A 25,029-nucleotide genomic window follows, 5' to 3' on the forward strand; every position below is an offset into this window, starting at 1 on the left:
AAGGACAAACTGAAATTCAATATCAATTTAACTTTTATTATGTCAGGTAGGTGTGTCAAAATTAGTATTTCTCCATTTTCGACTGTGTAAATGCATATTAAAAAGCAAGTGTCTTTCACTGGAGATTATTCCCCTCTCTCCCTGTTTCCTTTGTTTCCACTTGATGAATTGATTTTTAATTAACCCCTGGAGCTGGTGAGAGCATCTCACAACGGTGTGGTGGGTTCGCTGTTCTTTCCGAGCAAGTATCCTCCTGTGAGACGGGGGTAAAATGAGGAAGCTCTGTTTAGTTAAGATTAGATCTGATGCATTAGCATGCTAGCCGTAGAATTGCAAGACACTGCAGATGAGCTGGGAGAAAATAGGAGCAAGGATGGAGAATGGCAAGAGGAAAGCAGGACAAAAGAAAGAAGAGAGGCATAATACTGAAATGGCAAGAGACAAAACATAATATTGTGAACAGGAAAAATGGGAGTTGTCTTTCTACGGACTAGTGTTTCTTCATAGAAAAAGCAATGCAGCAGTTGACTTGCTACATGAACTGTAAGGTCAAAGTTTTAAAAAAGGGAGCATGGGCAGGGGAAAATGAGAAGTGCAAAAGAGAGACCAAATATGAATAAAGTAAAGAGAGGAAGACAGAGAGAGAATATAAGAAATACATGGAGAAGGACAAGAGTCAGAGAGAAAGAGAAAGAACAAGCAAAAAAAAGACTATCCAATCATTTTAGGAGCAGTCTGATTCAGGTCCAGAGGCCACAGATAACCACCATCATAACAATCATGGACCTCATTTTGCTCCAGCTTTTTAATAAAGCGCTAGGCCCCTTATTTTTTTCAGTCCTCTGTCATTGTATAAAGGATTCATACCATTAAATGGCTGATAGGTCATTTGGGACCATTGAAGCTGTGTCTTTTTAATCCACTCTGTTTCTCTTTTCTTCCCTCAATGGTGTACACCTTTAACACCACTGCCTTAGGTGTCCCTGAGCTAGAGATGTATAATGTAAAGTAATTAGTGTGATACAAATGTTATCTAATACATCAAGTGAGCTACAATAAGAAACTCCAACTGTATGTCGCTGAAGTCCTCTCATTCTATGGTGTAATTATGTTCAGGGTAATGATGTGGTTCTCCATAACTTATTAAAACTTGCCCATTTATTCCCTTTATGCCCAGCTTTGAGATAGTTCAAAGATCAACTTCAGTGACAAACTGATAGAGCCTGTTCATTCAATTGTGAACAATCAACTATTTTACACCAATTCAAATATTTCAATCATTTTTATCAAGTCAATGAGCTTGCTGCAGCCTGACTTGATCACAAGACCATGCTTTTTGTGTGCAATTAATAATATATGTGGCTAACCAGTTTGTTGTATTAGCGAAGTAAAAACAAGGGTGACACTGGCTTCCATCGGGTGGCGCTGTTAGGAAAAACGTCTGATCAAAATGAATAATTTGGTGCCATGTTACATGTAACACCGAAACAATGATTTCATTCAAATATTAACTATATTTGATCTGTTTAACTTTCCGTAGACATTTTATTATAAAAATGGTTGCTCATGGTTACCATGGGTCATGTTGGGGAACAGTACAGTAATTGTGTAAATGTGCCCTAAATGATCTTACATTGCAAATGGTAAAAATGATGGATTAAATTTAGTAGGCGTGCACACTGTGAATCCTACTTAACTAATGATTGATAGGCTCCCCAGAAAGTAGCATCATTACAGATTTCCAGCCCAAAGGTCCCCCCCTTCAGAAAGTGAAAAGGATGTGGGAGTACAGAAACACGTTACCATGGATGGTTCTGACAGCTGTTCTGGTTCATCAGTCTGCACATCATTTTCTTTCTCAGCCTCTGCAGGAACAAAGGGATCTTCTAGATGAGATGTGGCAGAATTCCCTTGGTCTTCTTCTCTGGATCTCCCTCTTGCCAAACATCCATGCATCTTTGGTTCTTCGTCTGAAGAGTCTTCCTCATGTGGAATCAGACCTAGGCTATCAGTGGACATTTCATCTCCACTGTCTTCATCATGAAAAATACAAAATGATTTTCTTTCAATTATGAGTACAAACATTGCATAAGCGTAAAGGAACTGGCCAAAAATATATTGTATTAATATGGCTCAAACTAGTCTGGACTTTCAAGGTGAATGGTTAGAACCTTGAAACATTGAGTGTCCTTGATATATCATGCATTGAACTACTGACGCAACATTTTCATCTCTACCATCAAAGGAAAATCTAAAACGTGAGGTAAATGTCCTTGACAAAGCCATACACACATCCAGCTCTAATAAACTGATAAAGCAAGCATGTGGAGGATAAGAAGGAAAGCATAGGGATGACGGATGAATAGAGAATGAGAGGAGGAAAGGTAAGAGTAATGTCGAGAAGTGGGACAGAGAAAAGTTGGAAGCGATGTGACTGTTTTTCATCCTTTTTGAACAGGAAACAAGATCCTCTATTTAAAGGCAAATTTCCACACAGATATTAGTTCAATTATTCATTCATGAACACATTCTCAGATGTTTAATAAAATCCTCTCAGCACACCATAAAAATAAATCTCTCTGAGTTTCTAGTGTGCATGTATGACAACGATGTGTGTATTTGCATCAGTGAATCCCAAAAGTGTGTGTCTGTGTGTGTGTGTCTGTGTGTGTGTGTGTGTGTGTGTGTGTGTGTGTGTGTGTGTGTGTGTGTGTGTGTGTGTGTGTGTGTGTGTGTTGTAAACTACTTCAGGGACATTCTTTATGGTGTAATTACGTTCCTGTCTGTTGAAGCATTTTGTCAGGTATTTACTTAAAACCCTAATCGATATTTAAAAAAATAAAGAACACTTTTTATTGTTGAATCTAAATTGGCTTTGCCAGCCCAGTGGAATAAAAGGAAGCCATTACTGCTGAGAGCCACAAGAAGCATTTTATTCATATAAACTGCCTGGCCATTGAGAATTGAGTTCAGGCAAAATGTAGCATGACAAAGTGTTCTATCAGGAGTCGCTTCACTGAAAAGCCTGTGCTTCACATCTATAAACATGATTATGTTTTTTCTTTCTCTTTCTTTTTTTTTCTGTAGGCCCAGAATTTCTTTTTAATCTCTGGAAATCTCACCAAATAATATTGTCTTAAAATGCAAAAATTGTGAAAAGAATTCATGAGATACTATTAGCAGTAACATCTGTGCAACAGAAGCATACTGTATGTACAAATACTAAAAGCTTTTTCTTTGAAAAAAGCTGCCTGCTGCAGCAGAAAATTACCAAGAATCAAAACAGTAGCAATGCACTTGATGCTATGGATTGTCATTTGACACAATGTTATCATCAGAAATATCAATTATAGACATTTTTTTTAAATGTATAGTTCAAATTAGATACATTTCCTATAAGCAGTGAACTATTGGCAAGCATCATTTTTATCACTAATTCAACACCATCAGGAAGTCAAATACAGTCATACATGTGCGCACACACACATACACACAAACACACCGCGGTCATAAAGATATGCATGCAGACACGTGCACTGCATAAACATGCTCTCATGTAAACACTTCACATACCTATTGATAGCTCCTCTTCCTCCTTCATCTTGCCAGCTAATGGAGAAGTCTGGATGGCATTTAAAAGATGAGATGGAATTGATGACAGAGATAAATCATGGTCACAATTTATAGGTGTAAAGGTCATAAAAGATAATGAATCTTGATATGTTGTAATTGACCTGTATCTACAATATACATCCAGAGGGGACTGCTTAAGTATAGATAAACTGGATTGGGTTTTTTCAGGTACCTTGTGTGGCACAGGTTTTGTTTGTGGTAGACCAGATGCCAGCGAATTTGATGGTGAGTGTGGAGTAGAAGACACAGGTGACAGAGGTGACTGGAGTTGATTATCTGATAGAAAAGACTCTTGGTCACACAAGGAATATTGGGATTGCTTTGGGTACTCCAGATTGCTTGGTGGTGATTGGGAAAGCTTCAGTGATGAGATTGTTTCTGGGAATAACTGGGATGATTGCATCTCTTCTGGTAGCAGAGGTGAGGGTGAGCCTTTTTGTAAGGGGGTTGATTTGTAAACTTTGGGCAATAAGATTGACTCAGTAGAACTTGATGGTGAGAGTGTGAAAGTTGACCTAAGAGAGAAGGATGTGGATGGAGAGGGGGAGAGATGCTCTTCTGGGATTGGTGATCTGGCACTAGCCAAAGGAGAAACATCAGGAGGAAATGAGCGAAAGGTGTTGGAGGATTTAGGGATCTCAGTTTGGGAATGTAGTAATGAGGGAGAGGATGAAATGTGTGGTGATACGTGATCAGGTTTTGATTTGTGGACTGGGGGAGAGCAACTGGGCTTTTGTGACTTTGATGCTGTTGTTTTGATTGATGTCTTTGAAATTCTTGGAGTCTCAGCAGTGGGGTATGCTGATAGTTTACTTTTAGAAGATGAAACTGTGCAAAAGAGAACACAAAGAAAAGGCACATTAGTCGCTTTTGCAGGCATGTGGTCACATTGCTCCATAAGCACAGCTGATATGTTTTTCATATATAGGGATTATTAGGTTTGTCCTTGACAAAGGCTGCATTACAAGTTTTCAGTGCTCAATCCAGATTTACTAGACTTTATTTTTTTCATTTTATTTTTAAAGTGGCCAATATTCAATACCTGTGATGTAACTCATGAAAAGTCTTTGTGTGCGTAGTGTATAACATGTCATCCAGCCTATTGTAAAATGAACAGGCAATACAGCCACTTCTTTTATCTGAGTCTTCAGCTTCTTTAAAGGTGGAATTTATATCCGTATTCTCCCATGGCCTCTTTCAGCCATCATTTGTCCACGTTTTTAAACAGCAGCAGCACTTACACCATCTCAAGTTTTGCTTACACTGAATCGACATTACAAAAAATATGTAATGACTGAAATGTTGTTACTGTAATATGTTCAGACTAACATTGCAACAAATAAAGATTTGGGAAAAATATGAAAACTAAGTTACAAATAAAAACAAAAAGGTCAGTATTATTGTAATTTCATTATAAAAGATGTTACATAACAGTATTAAGGCAGTGAGGCAGATACTGGACACTTGTGCTGTGACACCAATACAATAGCTTGAAAATTGCTTAAATATGATGTATTAATATTGCATACTGTCTTTTGGATAATAGTATTTTCTCTAACTGTGGCTGAGATGAATGCATTCTTTTTACTTTAGAAGCATAACTGAAGGAGTATTTCTCCCCAAATAACTGACCTCCATTTTGCCCCATTTAATGGTGTAACTGGCTGTCTGTGGGGAAAATGTTATCTTGGTTGATTAGATAGTGAATTAAATGTATTATTTTGATCTCAATTCCAAAAAAAACCCAAAACAAAATAACTGCTCACATGAGTTCAATATCCTGCATAATACCTCTGTCAAGCTTTACGTCATTGTGATGTTTGATAAAGGCAACACAGCAGAAATTGTTTGCTGAATAAAGCATGGCAAAATGTAATCAACCCCATTGACTTAAAATAATCAGTTAACTGAGTAAGTCTCAAACATGTTTGTGCAAGAATATGGTTAATTTAGCAGTTATATAAAACAAAAATCAGCTTTATGTTTTGGTGCAGTGCACTTAAAACTCATTTTGAAACAAGCTACATTCAAACCAACAATGCATCTGTTCATCATTTCTACAGAAAACTGTGCAAAATGTATTTCTTTTACAGCTTACATATCATTGACTGTTCTGCTGGTGGAGTCGGAGGCTTAGACATATGGAGCTTCTGAGGTGCTTTGGTTTGTGTTGATGCTTTAGGCTGCCTGGATGGTTGTGTTCGACTGGTAGGAGAGGGGCTGACTCTTGAGAACCCACCACTGGTTAAGAGTGTTTGGGGCACGGGTTCTCTTCCTTTGCTGGAGACCTGCTGAACAGAGGGGACCCTGTGTGGGGAAATCATTTAAAAAGAACAGACAAGATATTTAACACATGCTAGTAATGGTGTACTGTTTATCCACCAGCTCCTGACACCAACCTGCACAACACTGTTCGTTTTATGTAGTCAAGAGTTTCAAAAAAGCATCATGACTCACCATGACTGAATGAGTAAATAATTACCTTCTTGGTTGTCAGAAAAGAACAAAACACAAATGTACCTAATTGAAATTGTATAAAAAATATACTTGTGACTCAAAAATGTGTTTGTCACCTTATGAGTCTCATCTTCTAATAAACTTCTAAACATGCTCTTGTTCAAACTAAGGGATAACATGATTGCACTGACAAATTTCCCTCCCACTAGTCTTTCACGATTTAGTCAGTGTGCTTGAACTTGAAAAATATAACTGTGCTCCATCTTTTCAGACAAGACCAAGAAAGTCAGTTTTTGTTGCAGTTTCCATAAAACATAGAATACATACCCTAAAAACAATTAACATTGTATCCATAATTCCCTTGCCTGTAGGTGAAAGACCTTGCTCACTCATTCATTGTGCATATAAGACGGATGTAGCCATTTTATCATTGTTGAGGTTTTGCACACAGGCCAGTGTAAATGGGGTATTGTAGATATCTGCAATAGGGTCACAACTGAAACAGTTTTTTAGACTGAGGCTTACTTTATATTGTTGTCTGCCCTCTGTTCAGCTACAAAGAGTCCATTTATGTCTCTGTCTGCCTGTAGAAAACAAAGGAGAACAGTGTGTTCACACGTCAATGAGACAGAGTGTGTCTGTGAAATTTTGTGTGCAGGTATAAGTCTTTGTGTGTCTACTCCCCCATTTGCTCTGTCTAGATTCACTGTGTGTTCATGTAGATAAAAGATTTTTGTTAAAATACAAGGTGTCTGTCCTTCTTACTTCATCCATGACTTCTATGATGACGCACGATTCAGTTGTAGTAATCTGAGGCTCTGTCCTGCTCCTGCTGACAGGGACAGCAAACAATGATGCACAGTAGCGACGGAAATCTTCCTCCTCGTCTATGAACACACACACACAAAAATCAAGACAGGGCGAGAGGGATAGAGAGTTATAGAGAGTCATGTAAGTATGTATGCTGTTGTGTGTTATTTTATTTAGCTTTTGTGGCTATTGCTATTTTTTCCAGAATTAGAATTGTATTACTTGTTAGGATACTGTCAGACGGGCACAAACAGTTACACAATTTAAATTATTTCATAAATAAAGTAACCTATAGTGAAATTTGCTCTTTAATGATGAAATTATAGTTGATACAAGAAATCACAATTAATTATCAGGCATTTACCATTTGATGTGTTTACTGACAGGATCAATAAACATATATACTCGTCAGTGTAACAGTCACATGCCAATCCTACAACCCCTTAGCGTTCTGCTCAACTCTCAACCTCTGGCTTCTAGCCAACTTTGTCTATTGAACTTTTGCTATGCTTTGGCAGCACTGGCTGGAGGTGACCCATTGCAAACTTGAGTGACAAGTGATGGACAGTGCTGTGATGGAAGAACTCTTTGTGTTGTTGTTTTTAAATAAATGAACCAAACCCTTTATGATAAAATGTATCAGGTTAATTATCTTTTCATCAAATCTGTTTTAGCACTTATTTTTTAAATCCACAAAAAATACATTTTAACAAGAAAGTATCACAACATGATATTAAATGTATTTTTTTATGGCACTACATACAGTAGAGTGGACACAGAATCTTCATATTCTATTTCACTTTTTTATATTGATATAATCCCAATGCTGCCTTGAAACACATCAGTGCTGCATGCTGTGCATTTTTTTCAAGTGCTTGTTTACAGTGCGTCTCATAATTTTTCTGCCAATACATGGATACATGGATACATGGATACATGAAACCAACCGGGAAATGTTCGTATTCCACCAGGCGTCAGAGTTCAGGGTCATACAGAGCAGCACACTTGGGTGGTATTAATTTATTATCATGTTTCAGTTGAAAGATGCTGCTGACACCACGGGGGCTGAACATTACCTGCACCCCAGCCCTCATCACTCCATCCTGCTGTTTAAGGGAAAACAGACACCTGTATGTCCATGTGATTACCTGTATGCTTTTATATTAAGCAAACATTATTTCTGTTCATATGTTTTTTGTGCAGCAATACATCTGTGAATAAATGGTACCACCAGATACATCATTGCACATGAACACATATTCAAAATATGATTCACAGTTACTATACAATTCATTGTCATTTCTTCCTGGTAATAAAAAATCATCACACACTATATAGTTAAAAGTCCCTTTTCTTCCTTCTTTTCCTTGATTGTTTTTTTTTCCCAGCACATGTCTTTCTATCTTTGTTCCATCACTGCAAGCTACCTATCTGTGCCACCTCCCTATCTGTCTCTCATACTAACAATCCTTCTGTCACTTCACCACATGGGTCTGACAGCTCAGGAAAATGAGAATTAAAAACAAGGGAGTGTTCCCCACATGATGCCAGAAAACAGCTTTCATTATTCATGGACACACACATATCCCGCCTTTTCATAATCAAGGAGAAGAGAGGAGGAGAAACTCTGCAACCTGTTGTAATTGGCATGCATTAGAAAAGTTTGAAGCAGGTGGAAGGAATAGTTTATCAGCTGCTGAACAGCTCTACATTTCCCAAAGACACTTCTGTCTTCCTCACATCTGCATATCACTGAAACAATGGAATATCAATTATTAAATTGAGAGCAGAGAAATGAAATTCATGATTTTAATAACTGTGCTTTTAGTAGACATTGGGCCTCATGCAAGAACATTTTTGCATTTTTATCCTCAAACTCTCTTGCTTTTTCTCTGTGAGGTTTGCCTGTATAAGGGGTCCAAGTTACATTCAACAAATTATCTTAACTGCCCAAACTAGTCCCTCGTTTCAGCCTGATAAATGTCCCCTGTTCATAAGGAGGTGTACACTCATGAAATGTGATCATTAGCATAATCCACCGCCCTAAAACATGTTACATGTTCTGCTCCATCTGTAAGCGAGTTTCATTCACAAAAAAGTTTCCCAAACACTAAAGACATTGCAGCTTCAAGTCAAGTTTCATAAATGGGTAGACAAAAACATTACAAATTTGGGGGTCTTTGTAGTAGGAGATTCAAAACAATTAGAAAATATTAATTCCAGCTGACATGCCATCAAAAACTATTTTTTACAGAAAAAAGAACTGTGACAGGAATAAGGAGGGATCACAGTTAGATGCTAAAAAATGTATTTCTACAGCAAAGCAGTCAGTGATGGGAGGCGGTCAAACGATGTGACAGTCAACCAAATATCAGACAGGGAATATTATAGTCTACACGTGATGTTACCCTGGAACAGAAGATGATACTGAACAGAGACCTGCAGAGAGACACAGAGGCAGCTGTCGGAGCGAGAGAAGCTTCCCAGCAGCTACTGATATGTAGAAGATGCTGTGCCAATTAATTCAGATTAGGGCATTATAATTGTAAATCAAACAAGTGTTTCTCCCATGTGAAGAAAGGCAGAAATGATCTATTCATGACACGTACGACAGGTCTGGAGCACTCGTTCGCACCTAAGAGGAAATTCTACGTACAAGACACAAGTGCATCTTAAGAACAAATCTGTTCATACAAGTGGTTCCTGCATGAGGCCCCTTAGATTTAAGAGCTGGAGTTAAATAACCACTTTATAAATGATTTGAGATGTCAGGGAACAATGACCTGTGTACCTTTTTAACTTGCCTTCAATTTGAAATTGGATTATTTATGCTACTACTTCACGCAGTCATCTGAATCTTTTATGCTGTGGATCTTTAGATGTCACATAAAATATATTTCTTGATACATTAATATAATGCTCCAAGCAATAATCTTAACATGAGATAAGATATTCCTTTATTAGTCCCACAATGGGGAAATGTCCGTGCTTTAGGGCAAAATTTCTGTAACATTTTAACAACAAGTAAATGACTCTCAGAAAGACCACATGACACACACAGTCTGGACCCCTCACCCCTCATTATAATGTATCTAGAATGGTGATATCTGGGAATCCTCCCAAATATCATTTTGTGTTTTTCAGGTCTTTTTTTCAAAATAAATCTTGTTCTAAGTCACACTGGTAGCAAAAAGCTTGTTTGAAAAATCAACCAGAGCACAGGGAGAAAGACACTCACTGATGTATGCTTAAAATGAGATTTATAAAAGTGCAACTGATGGTTGAATGGTAGGCAATATTAAAGATACTGGGGCAGGCAGGCAGGCAGGCAGGCAGGCAGAGCAAGAAGAAAGAAAAGTTTAAAGCTGCCTATCTGCATATGAAAGTTGTAATACTTAGGAGACAAGCTGTTTCAAGTGTAGTTTTACTTTATACACTGTTACTAAGGCATCTCTGCTTTGTTGGTACTGTGGAGAGTTCCAAGAGATATTAGTAATTTACATGCAATTTAGCAACTGAGAAACGTTGGTCATAAATCCAATTTACTGTACCAAATTTGTCCATTTGCCTTGTCACATATTAAACATTACTTTTAGGGAGTACAGGGAACTACGATGACCTCGAAGATTTTGAAAGAAACACTTATTTGAGACAGACAGCTACGAGGAAGTGGGCAGGCAAGGACTTGCAGATCCTAACGAGGCCGGGATTGGAGTGAATCTTGATTGATGTGATGAGAGACAGTTGACAGCCCCAGGGTCCAGAGGTTTGGAAGGAAAGAGATAACCCTGGTCTACCCGTCTCCTGATAGCCTCGGCTGGGGGCCAGACAGCCAGGACACTCCCCTGACTGATGAGCTCCAGGCCATGAGCTTCAGACTGCAGGCTGACCCCCCACCCCCCACTCCCTGCCCCATTCCTTACCCAGGCAGAGTGCAACCTGTCAGGCATGAGCCGCCTCTAACAGCCCTCTGCCCACACAATCACAGCCAGTGATTACCCGTCACACCGCTACGGATGGATGGGCAGGCGCTGATACGTCTGACCCGCTGAGAGGGAGAGGTTTTTACTTTTGCTACTGCATGCTTGTATACGTGTGTGTGTGTGTGTGTGTGTGTGTGTGTGTGTGTGTGTGTGTGTGTGTGTGTGTGTGTGTGTGTGTGTGTGTGTGTGTGTGTGTGTGTGTGTGTAGGTCATCTGTCAAACCATTGTGTCCTTAACTGTTTCTTTGGTTTGAGAGATTGTTTGGGTATGTGTATGAGAAAGGTAGACCTTACAGCAGCTGTCAAAGCTGTATGTCAACATCCCGTTTTTGTGTCAAAGGGCACTTATGGGCAAACAGACGTGTGTGTGTGTGTGTGTGTGTGTGTGTGTGTGTGTGTGTGTGTGTGTGTGTGTGTGTGTGTGTGTGTGTGTGTGTGTGTATGTGTGTGTGTGTGTGTGTGTGTGTGTGTGTGTGTGTTACCTGTTAGGCTACTTGCAGTCTTCTCCTCAGTGTTAGTGTTTGGCATTGATTTTAAATCTGTACCAAAGGCCAAGGATGGATGATCAGTTGGTGTTCTGGAAGCAAAAGTAATATATAAATTAATTGATGAATACAAAATAAGTAAAATAAAAAATAAAACCTGTAAACCTGAGGACCATAGACAAAAAGATAATATGGACTGAATAGAGACCTCCCTCCCACAAAACAACACAGAACAGTGTCCTTCACAATGTTCCTCTTTATTTCCCCCATTTCGTCTCCTTCCTTCTCTCATTCTAATCTGTCAAAAGTTAAGACCAGTGAGAGGAACTTCATAAGCACCTTCAAGCTGCCCATAAGGGGTGACTGGGGAAGTTACTTGTACTTTACATCCTTTCCTTTTGCTTAGTCCTTATAATCAGCCCTGGTAATATTTATCTTTTTCCTCTCTATTTAATGTCCCCAGAGGGTTATATTTAATCCCGTCCCTCATATCTTTTTTGTTATCCCTTTGTTCCATCCCTCTCTTTGTCTCAATGTGTACAGTACTTTACATGCAGTAGCCTCACTAGCTTAAGGCAGTTTGCACTTAGGCTTTTACTAGAGAGCAGGGAAAAGAAGCGTGTTGCTCTACTGTTCTTTTTACCTTCCTTTGGAGACACATGTTAGAAACTATTCTGATACAGAGTCCATGTTATATATAATATGTAATGATTTTTAGAAAAAGGCACACAATGGAGAAAATGGATGAAGAGACCTTGAACTGACTAAGCCTGGTTTAAGCATCCGCAGTGGCAGATAGGACTCCTGCAGGACTGTCCTTGGGGGAGGATTTTGAATCCTTAATAAAATACCTTGTGCCCTCTAAGGAAGAGCTGGAGAAGACTGTTCCCCTACAGTAATCAATACAGTGTAAATAATTCAATTCAATTCAATTACTCTTAAAGGGAAAAAGTGAGATATAATATGACTATATCTACAGTAGATGCTATTTAGAGACAAATTATAGAGTTGCAGTTATGTGTTAACAGGAGGAGATGCATTGTTAAGAGATGTCTAAGACATGCTCTGTCAGCTTTTATTTATGAATATTAAGCAAAAACAAGACTTAATTTGGGTTTAAGCATTTTTAAAACGGAAATACTCTTGTTTGATGCCCTCTGCCATAAAGCAAAAAAAAAGCAAGATTGATCTAACATAGATAAGTCCTCCAATAGGACCATTATTGCTTTTATATTTGCCCTGTGGACAGAGGTCAATCAAATCTAACATTTGTGCCACAAGTGCTTTAAAGGAAGTCACTTCATCTATCAGAGGTGATATTTTTCCACCATTAATCAAACTTTTCAAGCTTTGATTTCTGTAGACGAAGATCAACATTGGGTCAGGTCAAATGAACTGCCTCAGACTAGTAACACCTGACTAAACATCAGAGCACAACTGACAGCCCGAAGTCAGAACAAATAAACAGCTCACAAAGGAGTGTGAGGTTCACTAGAGACATGATGTAAGAATACAGGGGATGACTGACACAAGAAGGAAACAATCCATGGACAGTAGATTTTTGTTTTTAATGGTCATGTCATATGATGATGAGGTGTGATTTGAACATAGATTGCGTTTTTAAAGCACTAACAAACAAACTGACTCTGCAGAGTTGTTGCCTCTTAGGATTTACTGTGTTTATCCTTTGGCAGAACATTTCCTCTACATATTTAGAGTTTTTATCTTCTTCAAACTAATGACCTTATTACTAATTTCTTACACAAACTTGGAGCAATTATCACTCCATTAAAAACATGTTCAACAGGCCACTGATGGCTCTATGGTCAAAATAAGCTACTTGTGTTTTGTGTAATTAGGTGACTGTTCCTTGTTGTCTAATATGGTGACAAAGATTGTTATTTTTGAATTTTAAGAAAGTTCAAGCTGTGTCTAAAGTAAGCATAAGTGCCTTATAGATTACCTGTGCTCCACTAGGAGATAAGGTAAATCTATTTTTCTCTTGATGAGAAATAATTGAAATACATCAGGTTTTAAATTTGGCAGTACAAGTCAAGCACAGTCGCATCAAGCAAACCCAAGTTCCGCGGAGTCCACACCATAACTAAAATGACACAGTTGAATGATATTGCTTCACTCACTTTCATAGCGATTTGATGAACGATAGAAACATTGACAGCCACTCAAAATCCATCCCCTAAACCATGAAGCACAACAGTCTCCATCTAGCCTGACATTTCCAGCAAACCCTAAGAACCTGCATATATAATCTGTATTTCAGAAAATGACTGATTCATTTATTTACTTATCTATATTTATTTTAATTTCGTTTTGCTCCTTTCTCACCACAGACTGACATACTGTAAATTGCAGCAGAATGACACCCAGAGGTGATTTCTTTAGAAAAGTTTGTCTCTCTTTATTTACAAAATTGATGGAACTTTGTTCTCAATTATAATTTGACGGGTCTGAACCCTTTTAGGCTTCAGACCCGTACTTCCGTACTACTCTAGCATCCCTGCCACAGCGCAATAAAATCTGGTCATCTGTGTGCTTTTGCACATCTTGCTTCATCATCTGCTACCATCAGTTGATGTACTGGTGCAGTGTGGTCTGTAAACACTAGAAGATCACAGCTTCTGGTGTCCCCAAATACTTCTGAGTAACACTACATACAGCAGTAACAAGTCAAGTTAACTTTCATAAGTGTGGATGCTCATATCGTTATAGTTATTGTTATAATTCTTGTGTGGACGGCCCTTTTCTCAGTTTCATGCCTGTGTAGACTTTTCTTTCAGGATTCAGCACCTTGATCACAGACACTTTGACTCTAGCAGCTGATGGAAGGGTGAGCAATCACTAACCCACCCAGACTGCCAAGCAAGCTCAGGAAACCAAACTGATGCCCCTTTAGTCACAAGCTTGCATTCTGTAACCTGCAGGCCACCCATGAATCTAACAAGGTGGTGGAGTTTACAACTCTAATAAAGCTCAGCACTTTTAGCAAATTCTTTAAAACACCCAATACTCCATCTTTCCTTCACTCTCGTTCCCATTATTATCGAAGCTTGTTAAAATTCAACCTCTCACTCTTTTTTTTCTCCAGCCATCCAGTTTCTCTGTCTCTCCATTAAGCTCTGCCACCATCACCGCTGCAGGCTTATTGCACTCTAGATTGGCTCTCTAGTCTATCCCACAGTTAAAGGCTGCTACGGCTGGGGACTTACAGCATTCCAGCTCAGGCAGTCAGCAGGCCTTAAACTGCACTCTGCTCTCCTCTCCTCTGGTCTGCTCTCCAGTGGGCTACTCTACCCGAAAGGAACCGCTTAAATAAAGGGCTGTAATAATGGGACCTGCTGAAGCCAAGCCCTCAGGCAGTCTACTGCACAATAAGTGCTCAGAAACTGCTTTGTACACTAGTGGCTTATGTAAACTGTCTACAGAGAGATAGGACAGCTTGTGCAGTGGCAAGAGAAGGTGATGTCAAAACAGCGTGTGCTTGCGTGTACTTGCATGTGTGTGTGTGTGTAGCGTGTGTGTGTACATGGTATACAGTAAAAGAACAATTTGTCACTAAGTCACCCCTGTGTGACCCATGTTGGCATGATTCTATAACAAGTGAAGAAAAAAACAAAAACATGGTGTAACATCTAAAAAACTAACTTAAATAAAAAAAAATGTGTGCACTCATAAATGAAAAACTGACAAAACAGCTCAAATTAGATCACCATGGTTTCGTCTATTTTTTTTAATTCTTAAAGTTTAGAGAGAAGGATAGTGTAAGCATTATATTCCTTCCATGACTAAACTAAATACATTCAAGAGATAAAGATGGATAGATCTGAAAGTTGTATCTAAACACTCAAAGTTTCAAAGTAACATACAGTATGTATCATGTTTGACAACACCTTTTCTTGCACTGAAATTATTGAGTTTATTCAAAACTCTGTCAATTAAACTAATATATATATATTTTTTTTTAATTGGGAAAAATCCAGTCCTATCAGTCAGGACAGATTTGTCCAATATCCATAGTGCCACTCAACACTACACTGCGATCTTAACTTGCCATTGTCTATAGTGCCCCCACCATCTTTGTTTGGCTAATGAATTACGTTTATGCAGCACCCACTAAGAATCTGTACTAACTGATACTTGGAAACCTTCCCATTTTGTAAAGTAACATTTGTGAAGTAACAGCTTAGAATCATCAGTTGGCAAAGGGAAGGAAACAAGAAGAAGTTCAGGAAAAGGAACAGCGGAAAACATTGAGCAATTGTTCATTACATTTCTTGAGCACAACTAACTTTGGAGTTTACAGTTTTCCTAAAAATATTTATTTATATTGTTTTTACTCATCAGTAGGATCCAGTGGAGACACCTTGAAGACAAGGTGTAGATGTAGTTTTAACAAAGCAATGAACAAGCAAACAGCAAACTTACACCATGAAAGTAAAATAATCATTACAATGCAAATGAGTCATTACTGAAGGAATAATCACAGTCCTTAATTCTAATTGACTGGTTCACATGAAAAGGTGTTATAAAATGTATGACCAACACATAAAGTTACACTCATTAAACATAACAGTTACGCCTTGCTTAGCAAATACATGTTTAGCTGATAAAGGCAAACAATTATGTTACTATACAATTGTGAGTTGCCTCTGTTTACCAAAGGAAAGAAGCTACAACCAGATGTTGAACTAAAAAGATATGTTGTCAGGTATAATGACGATAGTGCCTGCTGCCTGAACTCTGTGACAGAAGCCTCTACATGCTTTAAGATCCTGTATGTATGTATGTATAGTGCATGTGCATTGTCTTTCTGTGTACCTGCGGTGCTTCTTGAGAAGCAATCTGTCCATGTAGGTAAGGCTGTTTTCTATGAACTCCACCCTGATAGGTACCCTCCCTTCTCTGCCTCCTCTTCCTTGCCCTTCAGCTCCTCTGTCTGGAGGTAGGTTAGCCTGGGTCGCCATAGCTGACACTGATACTGGAGAAATATACAAAAATAAAGTTAAGGTAAATGGGAGGGAAGGAGAAAAACATAGCTGAAAGGAAAAGAAAAAGTCAGATAAAGGTAGAATAAGAAACATCATTCGCTAGCTTCTCAACACCCTCCTCAAAACACCTCCCCTCAAGAAGTGAGAAAACACCTTGTCACCACGGCAGAGTGCCAAAATACAAACAGACAAGAGAGAGCCCCGTGGGAATAAAAAAAAAGATGTACACAATACAAAAGGAACACAGCAAGCACATGAAAATAAAAGAAAGATGGAATGGTAAGAAAGAGAAATGTAATGATTGTACTCCAGACACTTTGGCAGTCCACAGTGGCAGCTTTAAATTGGGCCTGGGTGCCATTGGCCTGACAGAAATAATTAGGGCTGGAGGGGCTAGCAGCAATTTGCAGAGCAGAGCGAAGGGAGAGACGAGCAGAGTCTGTCCAAGCAGTAAAGCAGAGAAAATAGGAGGCCTAATAAAAAGCACAAACACCTAGACACTACACACACAACCTGGAATAACAGCACTAATAATACACACTCACATAAACTTGGGCACACACACACTGTTGCACATGCGCACATGTAGAAACACAGCATGTGTGAAAAGGCAAAAGAAAATGGCCTGACGCAGTGGACCTTGTACAAATACGCATACACTCAGCTGAGGCGATTAGTGCTGTGGTGTGGAGTAGGGCCACCCCTAACACTCTTCTCATTATCTCAATATGCAACAGCCATGGATTACCCTCCTACTGCAGTGATAAGCAGTTTCTATAAGGCCTTAACAGATCAGAGCACAGACAGAGAGAGAGAGGGAGCAGGAAAGATGAGGAGTTGGTGAAAATGGGAGGGAAAGAAGAGTGTGGGGGAGAAGGAGAGCAGAGAGAGAAGAGAAGGATGTACTGGGCAGAGGTGGAAGAAAACTAAAGGAATGTTTACTCAATTATTACAGTTTATATAGATACAATGTTCAGCTACGTTAACTTTTGTGAGAGGGACACTGTTAGGGCTTTTGCTTTTAATAAAGGAAGGTTTGCTACTGTTATTCCCACAAATCATTATTATTATGCTAACATTAATCAACAGACTGCATGTTATGTCGAAGGGTTCAATTGTTATGGCAAACCAACATAGAGATGTCGACTAACTATGCATCTCTACAGAGCATTACAGCTTGGCAAGACAGTGACTTGAGCAGAGCAGAGGATGGGGTAACAGGAAGAGAGGGAGAATATAGAGGAAGATATAGGGCATGGACATATCATGAACACTTGCAGCATCTAATGCAATCCAACACATCAAAAGCCCTGCAACAGATCACCCAATCCAGTCTCACATCAACATGTGTAATAGCTATGTTGGTCTGAAGCGCAAAACATAATATATAATTTATTAGTAAACTGATTAGAATGGTTAAATACTATATTGCACATTCAATTTGTCACATACGCACACATAGACATGGAAAGAAGCAAAAGTTATTCCACTCCCCAAGGACAGGAATTATTATTTATTAGCCCTAATATTCATCCCATAAGCTTGCAACCAGCACTCAGTAAGATCTTTGAGAAAGCAGTATTTGATCAAATATAAGAAAATCTCTCAGTAAATAATCTATTACCACATTTCCAGCATGCTTAGAGAAAGGGTCACTCTACACACACCGCTCTAGTGCAAATGACAGATGACTGATGCAGAGATCTGGACAACAATATGATCTTTGGAACAGTCATATTAGATTTTAGGGCAGCATTTGATGTTATTGACCACAAGCTTCTTCTTGAAAAGCTTGAGTGTTATGGATTTAGACCATCTGCAGCTGCCTGGATGGAAAGCTAGCTCATAAATAGATTACAGAGAGTCTTCTTTAATGGAAGCTACTTAGATAACGTGTCTGTTAAATGTGGAGTTCCACAAGGTAATTGTCCAGGCCCACTTATGTATTGTAAATTAACTACATACTCAGAAGATACTACAGTACATGCATCAACAATAACACCTCCTGATTTGACTGCCATCTTGAACAAGGAGCTAGATATTTTCAGAAAGTGCATCCTTGAAAACAAACTGATACTTAAGATATCCAAAACAAAAAGCATCAAATCATTACATCCATTCAGCAAGTAAAGAAAAGCAAGCTATTAAGCATCACCATGGACAATAAATTCTCTTGGACAAACACATCGACACTATTATGAATAGAATGGACCGTGCATTAGCTGTAGTAAGGTAATGAAGAAAATACTTAACATCTGATTTAACCAAACTTGTATGAAGTATTCTTAATCCTTTGTAGCTTGATTACTGTCAGATAACATGGACAAATGCCACAAAAAAAAATATAATCAAACTTCAGCTAGTAAAGAACAAGGCTGTCCGTATGGCACTAACATTAATTCGTCCTTCTCAACAGGCTAAAAGTGTAAGGCATGCTGATCACAGCGCTTCTACTCTGAAAACGGAAAGTTTTACAATCCAAAATTCCTTATCAGTACAGTCAATACACATATGCCACCAGACAGGCAACAGAAGGCTGGTTATCTCTTACCAAGGCAAACACTAATTTTCTTAAACACACAGTAGTGCACAGAGCAATGAAAACATGGAAATCTTCACCACTGTTACTGACTAAATTAACACAGAAATCAGTGTTTAAAAAGCAGATAAGCAAACTCCTAGGAACAACATATTTGTTGTTGTAACTTTTACAGATACATTTTATTCTCTAATATGTTTTATATTTGCCAAATGTATTGACTGTAATATTTAATAAATGTTTTTTTTAATGTGGACACCAGGAAGATTAGCTGTGTTATATGGCACAGCTAATGGGGATCCTGACAAATAATCAATAAAGAACACAATAACAATTCTAAAATTGTGAGATGCCTATGTTTTGTTTTTTTTGGCCTATTCTTTTCTATTGGCCTGTGTTCACACAATATGACTGTCAAGTTTCTGTCTGTGAAAAACAAAACAAAATGGCTGACATTCCTTTCGTTCTCAGTATTCTGCAATATGTCCAATTCTCTTATTTGTTATCTGGTTATGCCATAAGCCCATTTATTCACCTAGCCATACTGTGTGTGCATGTCTGTGTGACTACAACCTGATGTCTAGCTCACCTGGTCGAACAGGTGTCCACATTGCATCCTGTATCATGGTTTCTCCTTCTACATCACTCCTCTCTCCTCTCCACTGTCTGAGGGCCTCCTGGAAAGATCTTGCAGAAACCTCCTCATTGTATTCTCCTCCAAATAGAGAAGTGGAAAAACCTTTTTTGTCCTCCCTTTCCCGCCCATCGCCAGTCGTTTCCACCTCTATCTCTTCTCCGTGATTCACAAACAACACCTGTAACAAAAACGATATCTACTGAAAGGGATGGCAAAATGTTAAGTCAGTCTTAAAAGCTTCCCTACTGTAACACTACTGTAACATGCTAAAATAAATCAAATTCTGGTCTAACAGAAAAATCGAATCTGTAGACCTCAAAACAGTAGCGCTGTGGGAGTAAATGTAAACAAAAATTACAATTCAGTTGTTGTAATTGTTGGTCCTTACGTTGCTAGCTGCTATTTGATAGGCCTTAGCTCAATTCGAGGATTGAACATATTACGCTGATATATATGTATACCGATCTTCTCAGTAAACTGACCATAACTGTTGGAAATGACTGCTGTGTGAATAAGGTCAACTGAGCTCTGTGGTGTAAAGATACTGAAATGTCAATCTAACTGTTTTTGCCAGACTTAGACTGTTGGGGGCATTTTTACTCCAAAGGTACATGCAGTTCACAAGCCTGCCTGTAGATACAGCCTGTGGATATATCATCAATTAGGGTTTGTTTGAAGTCTTTTCAATTGACTCACAGGGTGTAGAGGTAAAAGTCACACAGTGCAGAGGTTTGTTTGACATGTTTCTGCTGTACTGTCACAGCAAGTGAACTATAAATAGAGAGGAAAATTACATCTATCTTTTCTAAAAAAAAAAAGAAAGGAAAAAAGTTTTGTTGGTATAAGCAAAGCACAGTTTTCTTCTCTTAAAGTTGTGAAAAAATGTAAAAAGGAAATATGTGTGCAAAGTATTGCATAATGTTGCTATACAGGAAACATTTGTACACAAATACTCCATACAGTGAATAGTCCAAATAGCAGATTTGGAACCTGATATTTTAAAGAAAATAAGAAAGCATAACTATAGTCTTCACCTGTAATGACATTCAAAGTTTCTTGTCCAGTTTAAACACTAACACAAACACCTCTTGAACTGTAAAATACTAACAAGGAGGCAGAAGAAAAGCCACATACCCAGACAGAATTATTAAAGTCATTAATCTTATTATTTTTATTTCAACATTTTTTAAGAGTCAATTTGTGGCAGAAGAGCAAAATCAGTTAACAGGACACCATGGTGGCTCCTATTGAGTTGTGTAATGTGATATGTTAGGGGGTGTATGAATGTTAAATGTGCTTTAATGTTTTAGATGAACTGTGTGTATAAGTACTGCATGTGCTAGATTAGGTACTAGTGTGTGCGTGCGTGCGTGCGTGCGTGCGTGCGTGCGTGCGTGTGTGTGTGTGTGTGTGTGTGTGTGTGTGTGTGTGTGTGTGACAGTAACAGTAGACGTTGCCACCTACCTGGCCAGGATCAGGGTGCAATTGCATGTGTTTGGCCATAGCCTCTGTTCCAGTTTCAGGTTTTTGATCTCCTCGTCTTGTGATGGTATTAGATGAGAAGGGAGGATTGTGACTGGGTCCAGAACTGGGACTGAGTTTTTGATTTGTAAAGGCACTGGGATCGGAGCTAGGGTTCATCTGTTTCTGGAAGCAGTCAACAACTTCCCGTGTGCTCACATGAGTCTGTAAGTCTGTCTGTAAAGGAAGGCCATAGTACATGAAAAAAGATCAACCTTGTTGTTACTAAACTAAATGGCTGCAGTTTGCACTTTGTGATGGGCATGTGTTACATTTTATGTAAAATCCACAAAATTAAATGGCAGGGAAATTGACAGATCAGGAACAAATGAGAAAATGAAAAATAACATATTACATAAAAAGCCAACTAAATGCAAAGGCTAAAAAGTGCAGCACACTGCAAGGTTATAAACATGTGTTTTAGGTATTGAAAGGTGGAAGTGAGTCAACCTACAAATGTTTTTTTTCATTACATACATTAAGAACTTACAGGAATGCTCAGTCCTGTTGTATGTTTACTTCTACACACACACACACACACACACACACACACACACACACACACACACACACACACACACACACACACACGCACACACACTCACACACAGTGTTTTCACAGATTAAGATAAAAAAAAGTATCTTACAAAGCAACTTCTACTTCATGCTCACTCCATGGACATGAAGCCAATAAGATGAGGCCACTGCAGACAGCTGCCATGAACCCCATGCAGAGGGTACAACCTAATCATTTTAAGTGCTTATACTTCTATCCAGCATAACCTTGAAAGTCCTAACATTGAATTCCATTTCATAGAGTTAATGTATGCAGCATTATTTTATGTAAATGAAACCACAAAGAGCTTGCAGAGAGACATTGTGCTCAGTGCTCAAAGACAAGTCACATGACCACGCTAGCATCACATTTCATGTCTATTGCCTTTATATTACATGACTTTTTTTATCCACAAAGCAATATAGATCTATTTACAAACTCTGCCCAACAATGCATCACACATGCACCAGTCCTCATTCTTCTTCGAAAAACTTCATTTACATATAGTCTGCTTAGATGTCTCCATCCTTGTGGACAAGAGAAAATGAGAGGAACACTTCATGAGTGTGGATTGATTTTCTCTATAGCACAGGGTGAATTCATTATTCGGTTCAATTAATCACCACTGACCAGTAGGGCTGTTGAGGTTAACCAGTCTGTAGACTGTTGCCCTGCCTTTGAAGGTGTCCATCAGAGCCTCACAAACACATATGGATCATGGACACATGGGGAAACAAACACAGAGAGCTTGAAAACAATAATGCAGAGTTTAGGCTCAGCAAGGAAGCTGCACTCATCATTTTGATCATTTTATGATACAGTACTAGTTTATATCTTGTCACCGTTGCTGCCAGTCACTGACTTGCTGCTCTACTCCTTCACTGGTGACTTTTTAACTCTTTTCACTCAAGCTGTTGTCATTTTCTTTAATAACCAATTTATATTCCTGACATCTAACCACAGATGACAACTGGCCTGAGACTGATTTGCGGTATAAAGTCCATGGTAAGCAAAGCTTATCAGTATCTTTGTCAGTGGACAACATGCGTAACAATAGGAAACTGGCTTATGCACCAACAAAAGCTGTGTCAATGGGATAAATAAAAGGCTTACTTTTCTTGAGTACTGCTTTCGCCTCTCAACACTGACGTGAAAACCAAAGACAAAGCATGTTTCAGCATCAAGTTGGCCTGTGATCTAGTTTATGTGGGCAAGAAGTAGGTGGCTAATCTGCTTCTCAATAATCATAAACCCAAAGCATGTATTCTGGCAGGGATCTCTGGAAAACGATACTTTACCCTGCTGGGATGTGACATAGTGTCTATTAGATCCAGACATAAAACAATATGTTAGACAAGATAATAGACAACATGTCTGTGTGTTATTTTTATCCTGTACTTTCTACAGTATATATTATCTTAAATCATTTGATGTTGGGGTTACCATGTTGATCAAGAAGCAAGCTCTTGCATGTCTTCCTAACACTTCTACAACCCATGGCATCATAGAGAGCTGGTTTGACAACGATCCCATGTCCACATTTCCAATGTATATTGTAGCCACAGTGATGATGGTGGAAGGATTTGATGGATTGTTGGGGGCATTAAGCATTCCACTTTCAATGGCTCTTTAAAGGCCAACAGTTGACTGATAAAAACCAGCAGCTTAACTGGCCTGTGATATGATCAACAACCTGATAAATCTGCATCCATGAGTACTCATCTGGATTTTTCCATTTGCGTGGAGCTTGACTGTAATCCAAGCAGCATGGGACCATATGTGCAGTGTGAGGCCTGGAATAACTCTATGTTGTAATGGTAGGTATATATGGGTTATAATGATTTATCTGTTTTTTTCCCCTGAAATTGAATAAATAAGTGGGTTTAATAGTTGTCAAACAAATATGCATTTGATGTGTGTCACATGTAAATGAGGTCTCTTGTGGTAACACCAGACATTTTGCAGGACAGAAATACCATCATGTGTTTGACATCTCCAGTAGCTTGTTGCATATTCTGCTTTGTATTTATTCGTATGAAGTGTTTTTGTATGTGTGTTTGCCTGTGTGGATATCAATAGGTTGTTTGTCTATTTGTAGTGAAGATGATAGGTTTTGCTCTGTGTTTTATTATTTCTGTTCACCTGCTCAGGGACTACAGATGGAAATTAGCTGGTAGCTAAATCTGGTACAAAGCATCTTTTATCTTTGTTTGAAATTAATGTATTTTGCATGTGGTCCATGATATAAATAAAGAGAATAAACTGAACTAATAAAATAAGCTATGTCTGTGATGGGTTCTGCATCTGGTCTTGATCAGTTGCACAATGTAATGATGTGATTATAGATCTTATGTATACATACAATCTGGCAAATACATGTTCTTAGTCTGAAATATGAAAGCAGTGCAGCTCCTCGAGGTGACACTCTATCCATGTGCTGAATTAGTTCATTCAGTATCTTTAGAAAGGTAACTTGCCCAAAGCAATGAAGTCTTTAAGAATCAAATCTTTGCAAACAATCCCACAAGCCTGGGGACATTACTTTCCTCATCTTCACCCCCTCTGATCACCAGCCAACTGTGCTTATAAGTGCACATCATTGGAAACAGACACAAGGCCTCTGTATTTCATTTGAATGAATTATAACTTGTATAGACTTTACACTCGGTATACTGGACAACATCACACATCTGAGGCTACACTTACTATGCTAGTTGGCAAAGAAATACCCACTGCCAGCATTTATATCAGCTCTCAATTGTGCACAAGAATGTCTATCAGTCAGAGAATCAACAGTTCAAGCCACCACATCGCAACATTTCCACAACATGTAAGTGGAGCTACCCCTACCCTAGCTCATCTAGTATGATACAGTTACTTTCCTGCAAGTGAATCATCACCTTTGACTTGCCTTTTTAGAGGGCAATGTAAACTAAAATTTCCCTTTTAGGGCCCATAGCATGCAAGTGATGCAGGGCAGGCTTTGTGATGCTCATGTGATCAGGCTTTTGCAGTAGTACAAAGTAAATGCTTGCAGCCAAAAACCTGTGTCTATTATTCAACCGTGCCAGAGCTCTCATGGTTTCAGGAACTAAAAACAATATTAGTACACAAGTAAGCAAAAATGTATAAAGAACTGTGTGTTGGAGAGAGAGAGACAGAGAGAGAGAGAGAGAGAGAGAGAGAGAGAGAGAGAGAGAGAGAGAGAGAGAGAGAGAGAGAGAGAGAGGGAGAGGGAGAGAGAGAGAGAGAGAGAGAGAGAGCGAGAGAGAGAGAGAAGAGAGAGAGAGAGAGAGAGAGAGAGAGAGAGAGAATGAATAGGAAGTGAGAAAGAGATTGGTGGTGGGGCTTGCAACAAGAGGCAACGTATTAAAACAATTGTATAATATCTATATTTGTTTGA

At 38.7% G+C, this 25,029-nt stretch overlaps 1 protein-coding gene across 1 annotated transcript in view; it reads right to left on the bottom strand.

Moving 5' to 3' along the window:
• Positions 1 to 25,029, bottom strand: part of zbbx (zinc finger, B-box domain containing) — a 76,674-nt gene that overhangs the window by 34,174 nt on the left and 17,471 nt on the right. Inside the window, exons 8-15 of the mRNA XM_062419911.1 lie at positions 21,014 to 21,247; positions 19,502 to 19,727; positions 16,204 to 16,363; positions 7,123 to 7,133; positions 6,856 to 6,977; positions 6,616 to 6,674; positions 5,732 to 5,940; positions 1,804 to 2,033 (exon numbers count right to left, since the gene is read on the bottom strand). Coding sequence (XP_062275895.1) covers positions 1,804 to 2,033; positions 5,732 to 5,940; positions 6,616 to 6,674; positions 6,856 to 6,977; positions 7,123 to 7,133; positions 16,204 to 16,363; positions 19,502 to 19,727; positions 21,014 to 21,247 — 1,251 coding nt within the window. The remainder of the gene's footprint in view (positions 1 to 1,803; positions 2,034 to 5,731; positions 5,941 to 6,615; positions 6,675 to 6,855; positions 6,978 to 7,122; positions 7,134 to 16,203; positions 16,364 to 19,501; positions 19,728 to 21,013; positions 21,248 to 25,029) is intronic.

The sequence above is a fragment of the Scomber scombrus genome, chromosome 5 (genome assembly GCF_963691925.1).
Source record: "Scomber scombrus chromosome 5, fScoSco1.1, whole genome shotgun sequence".
Lineage (NCBI taxonomy): Eukaryota > Metazoa > Chordata > Actinopteri > Scombriformes > Scombridae > Scomber > Scomber scombrus.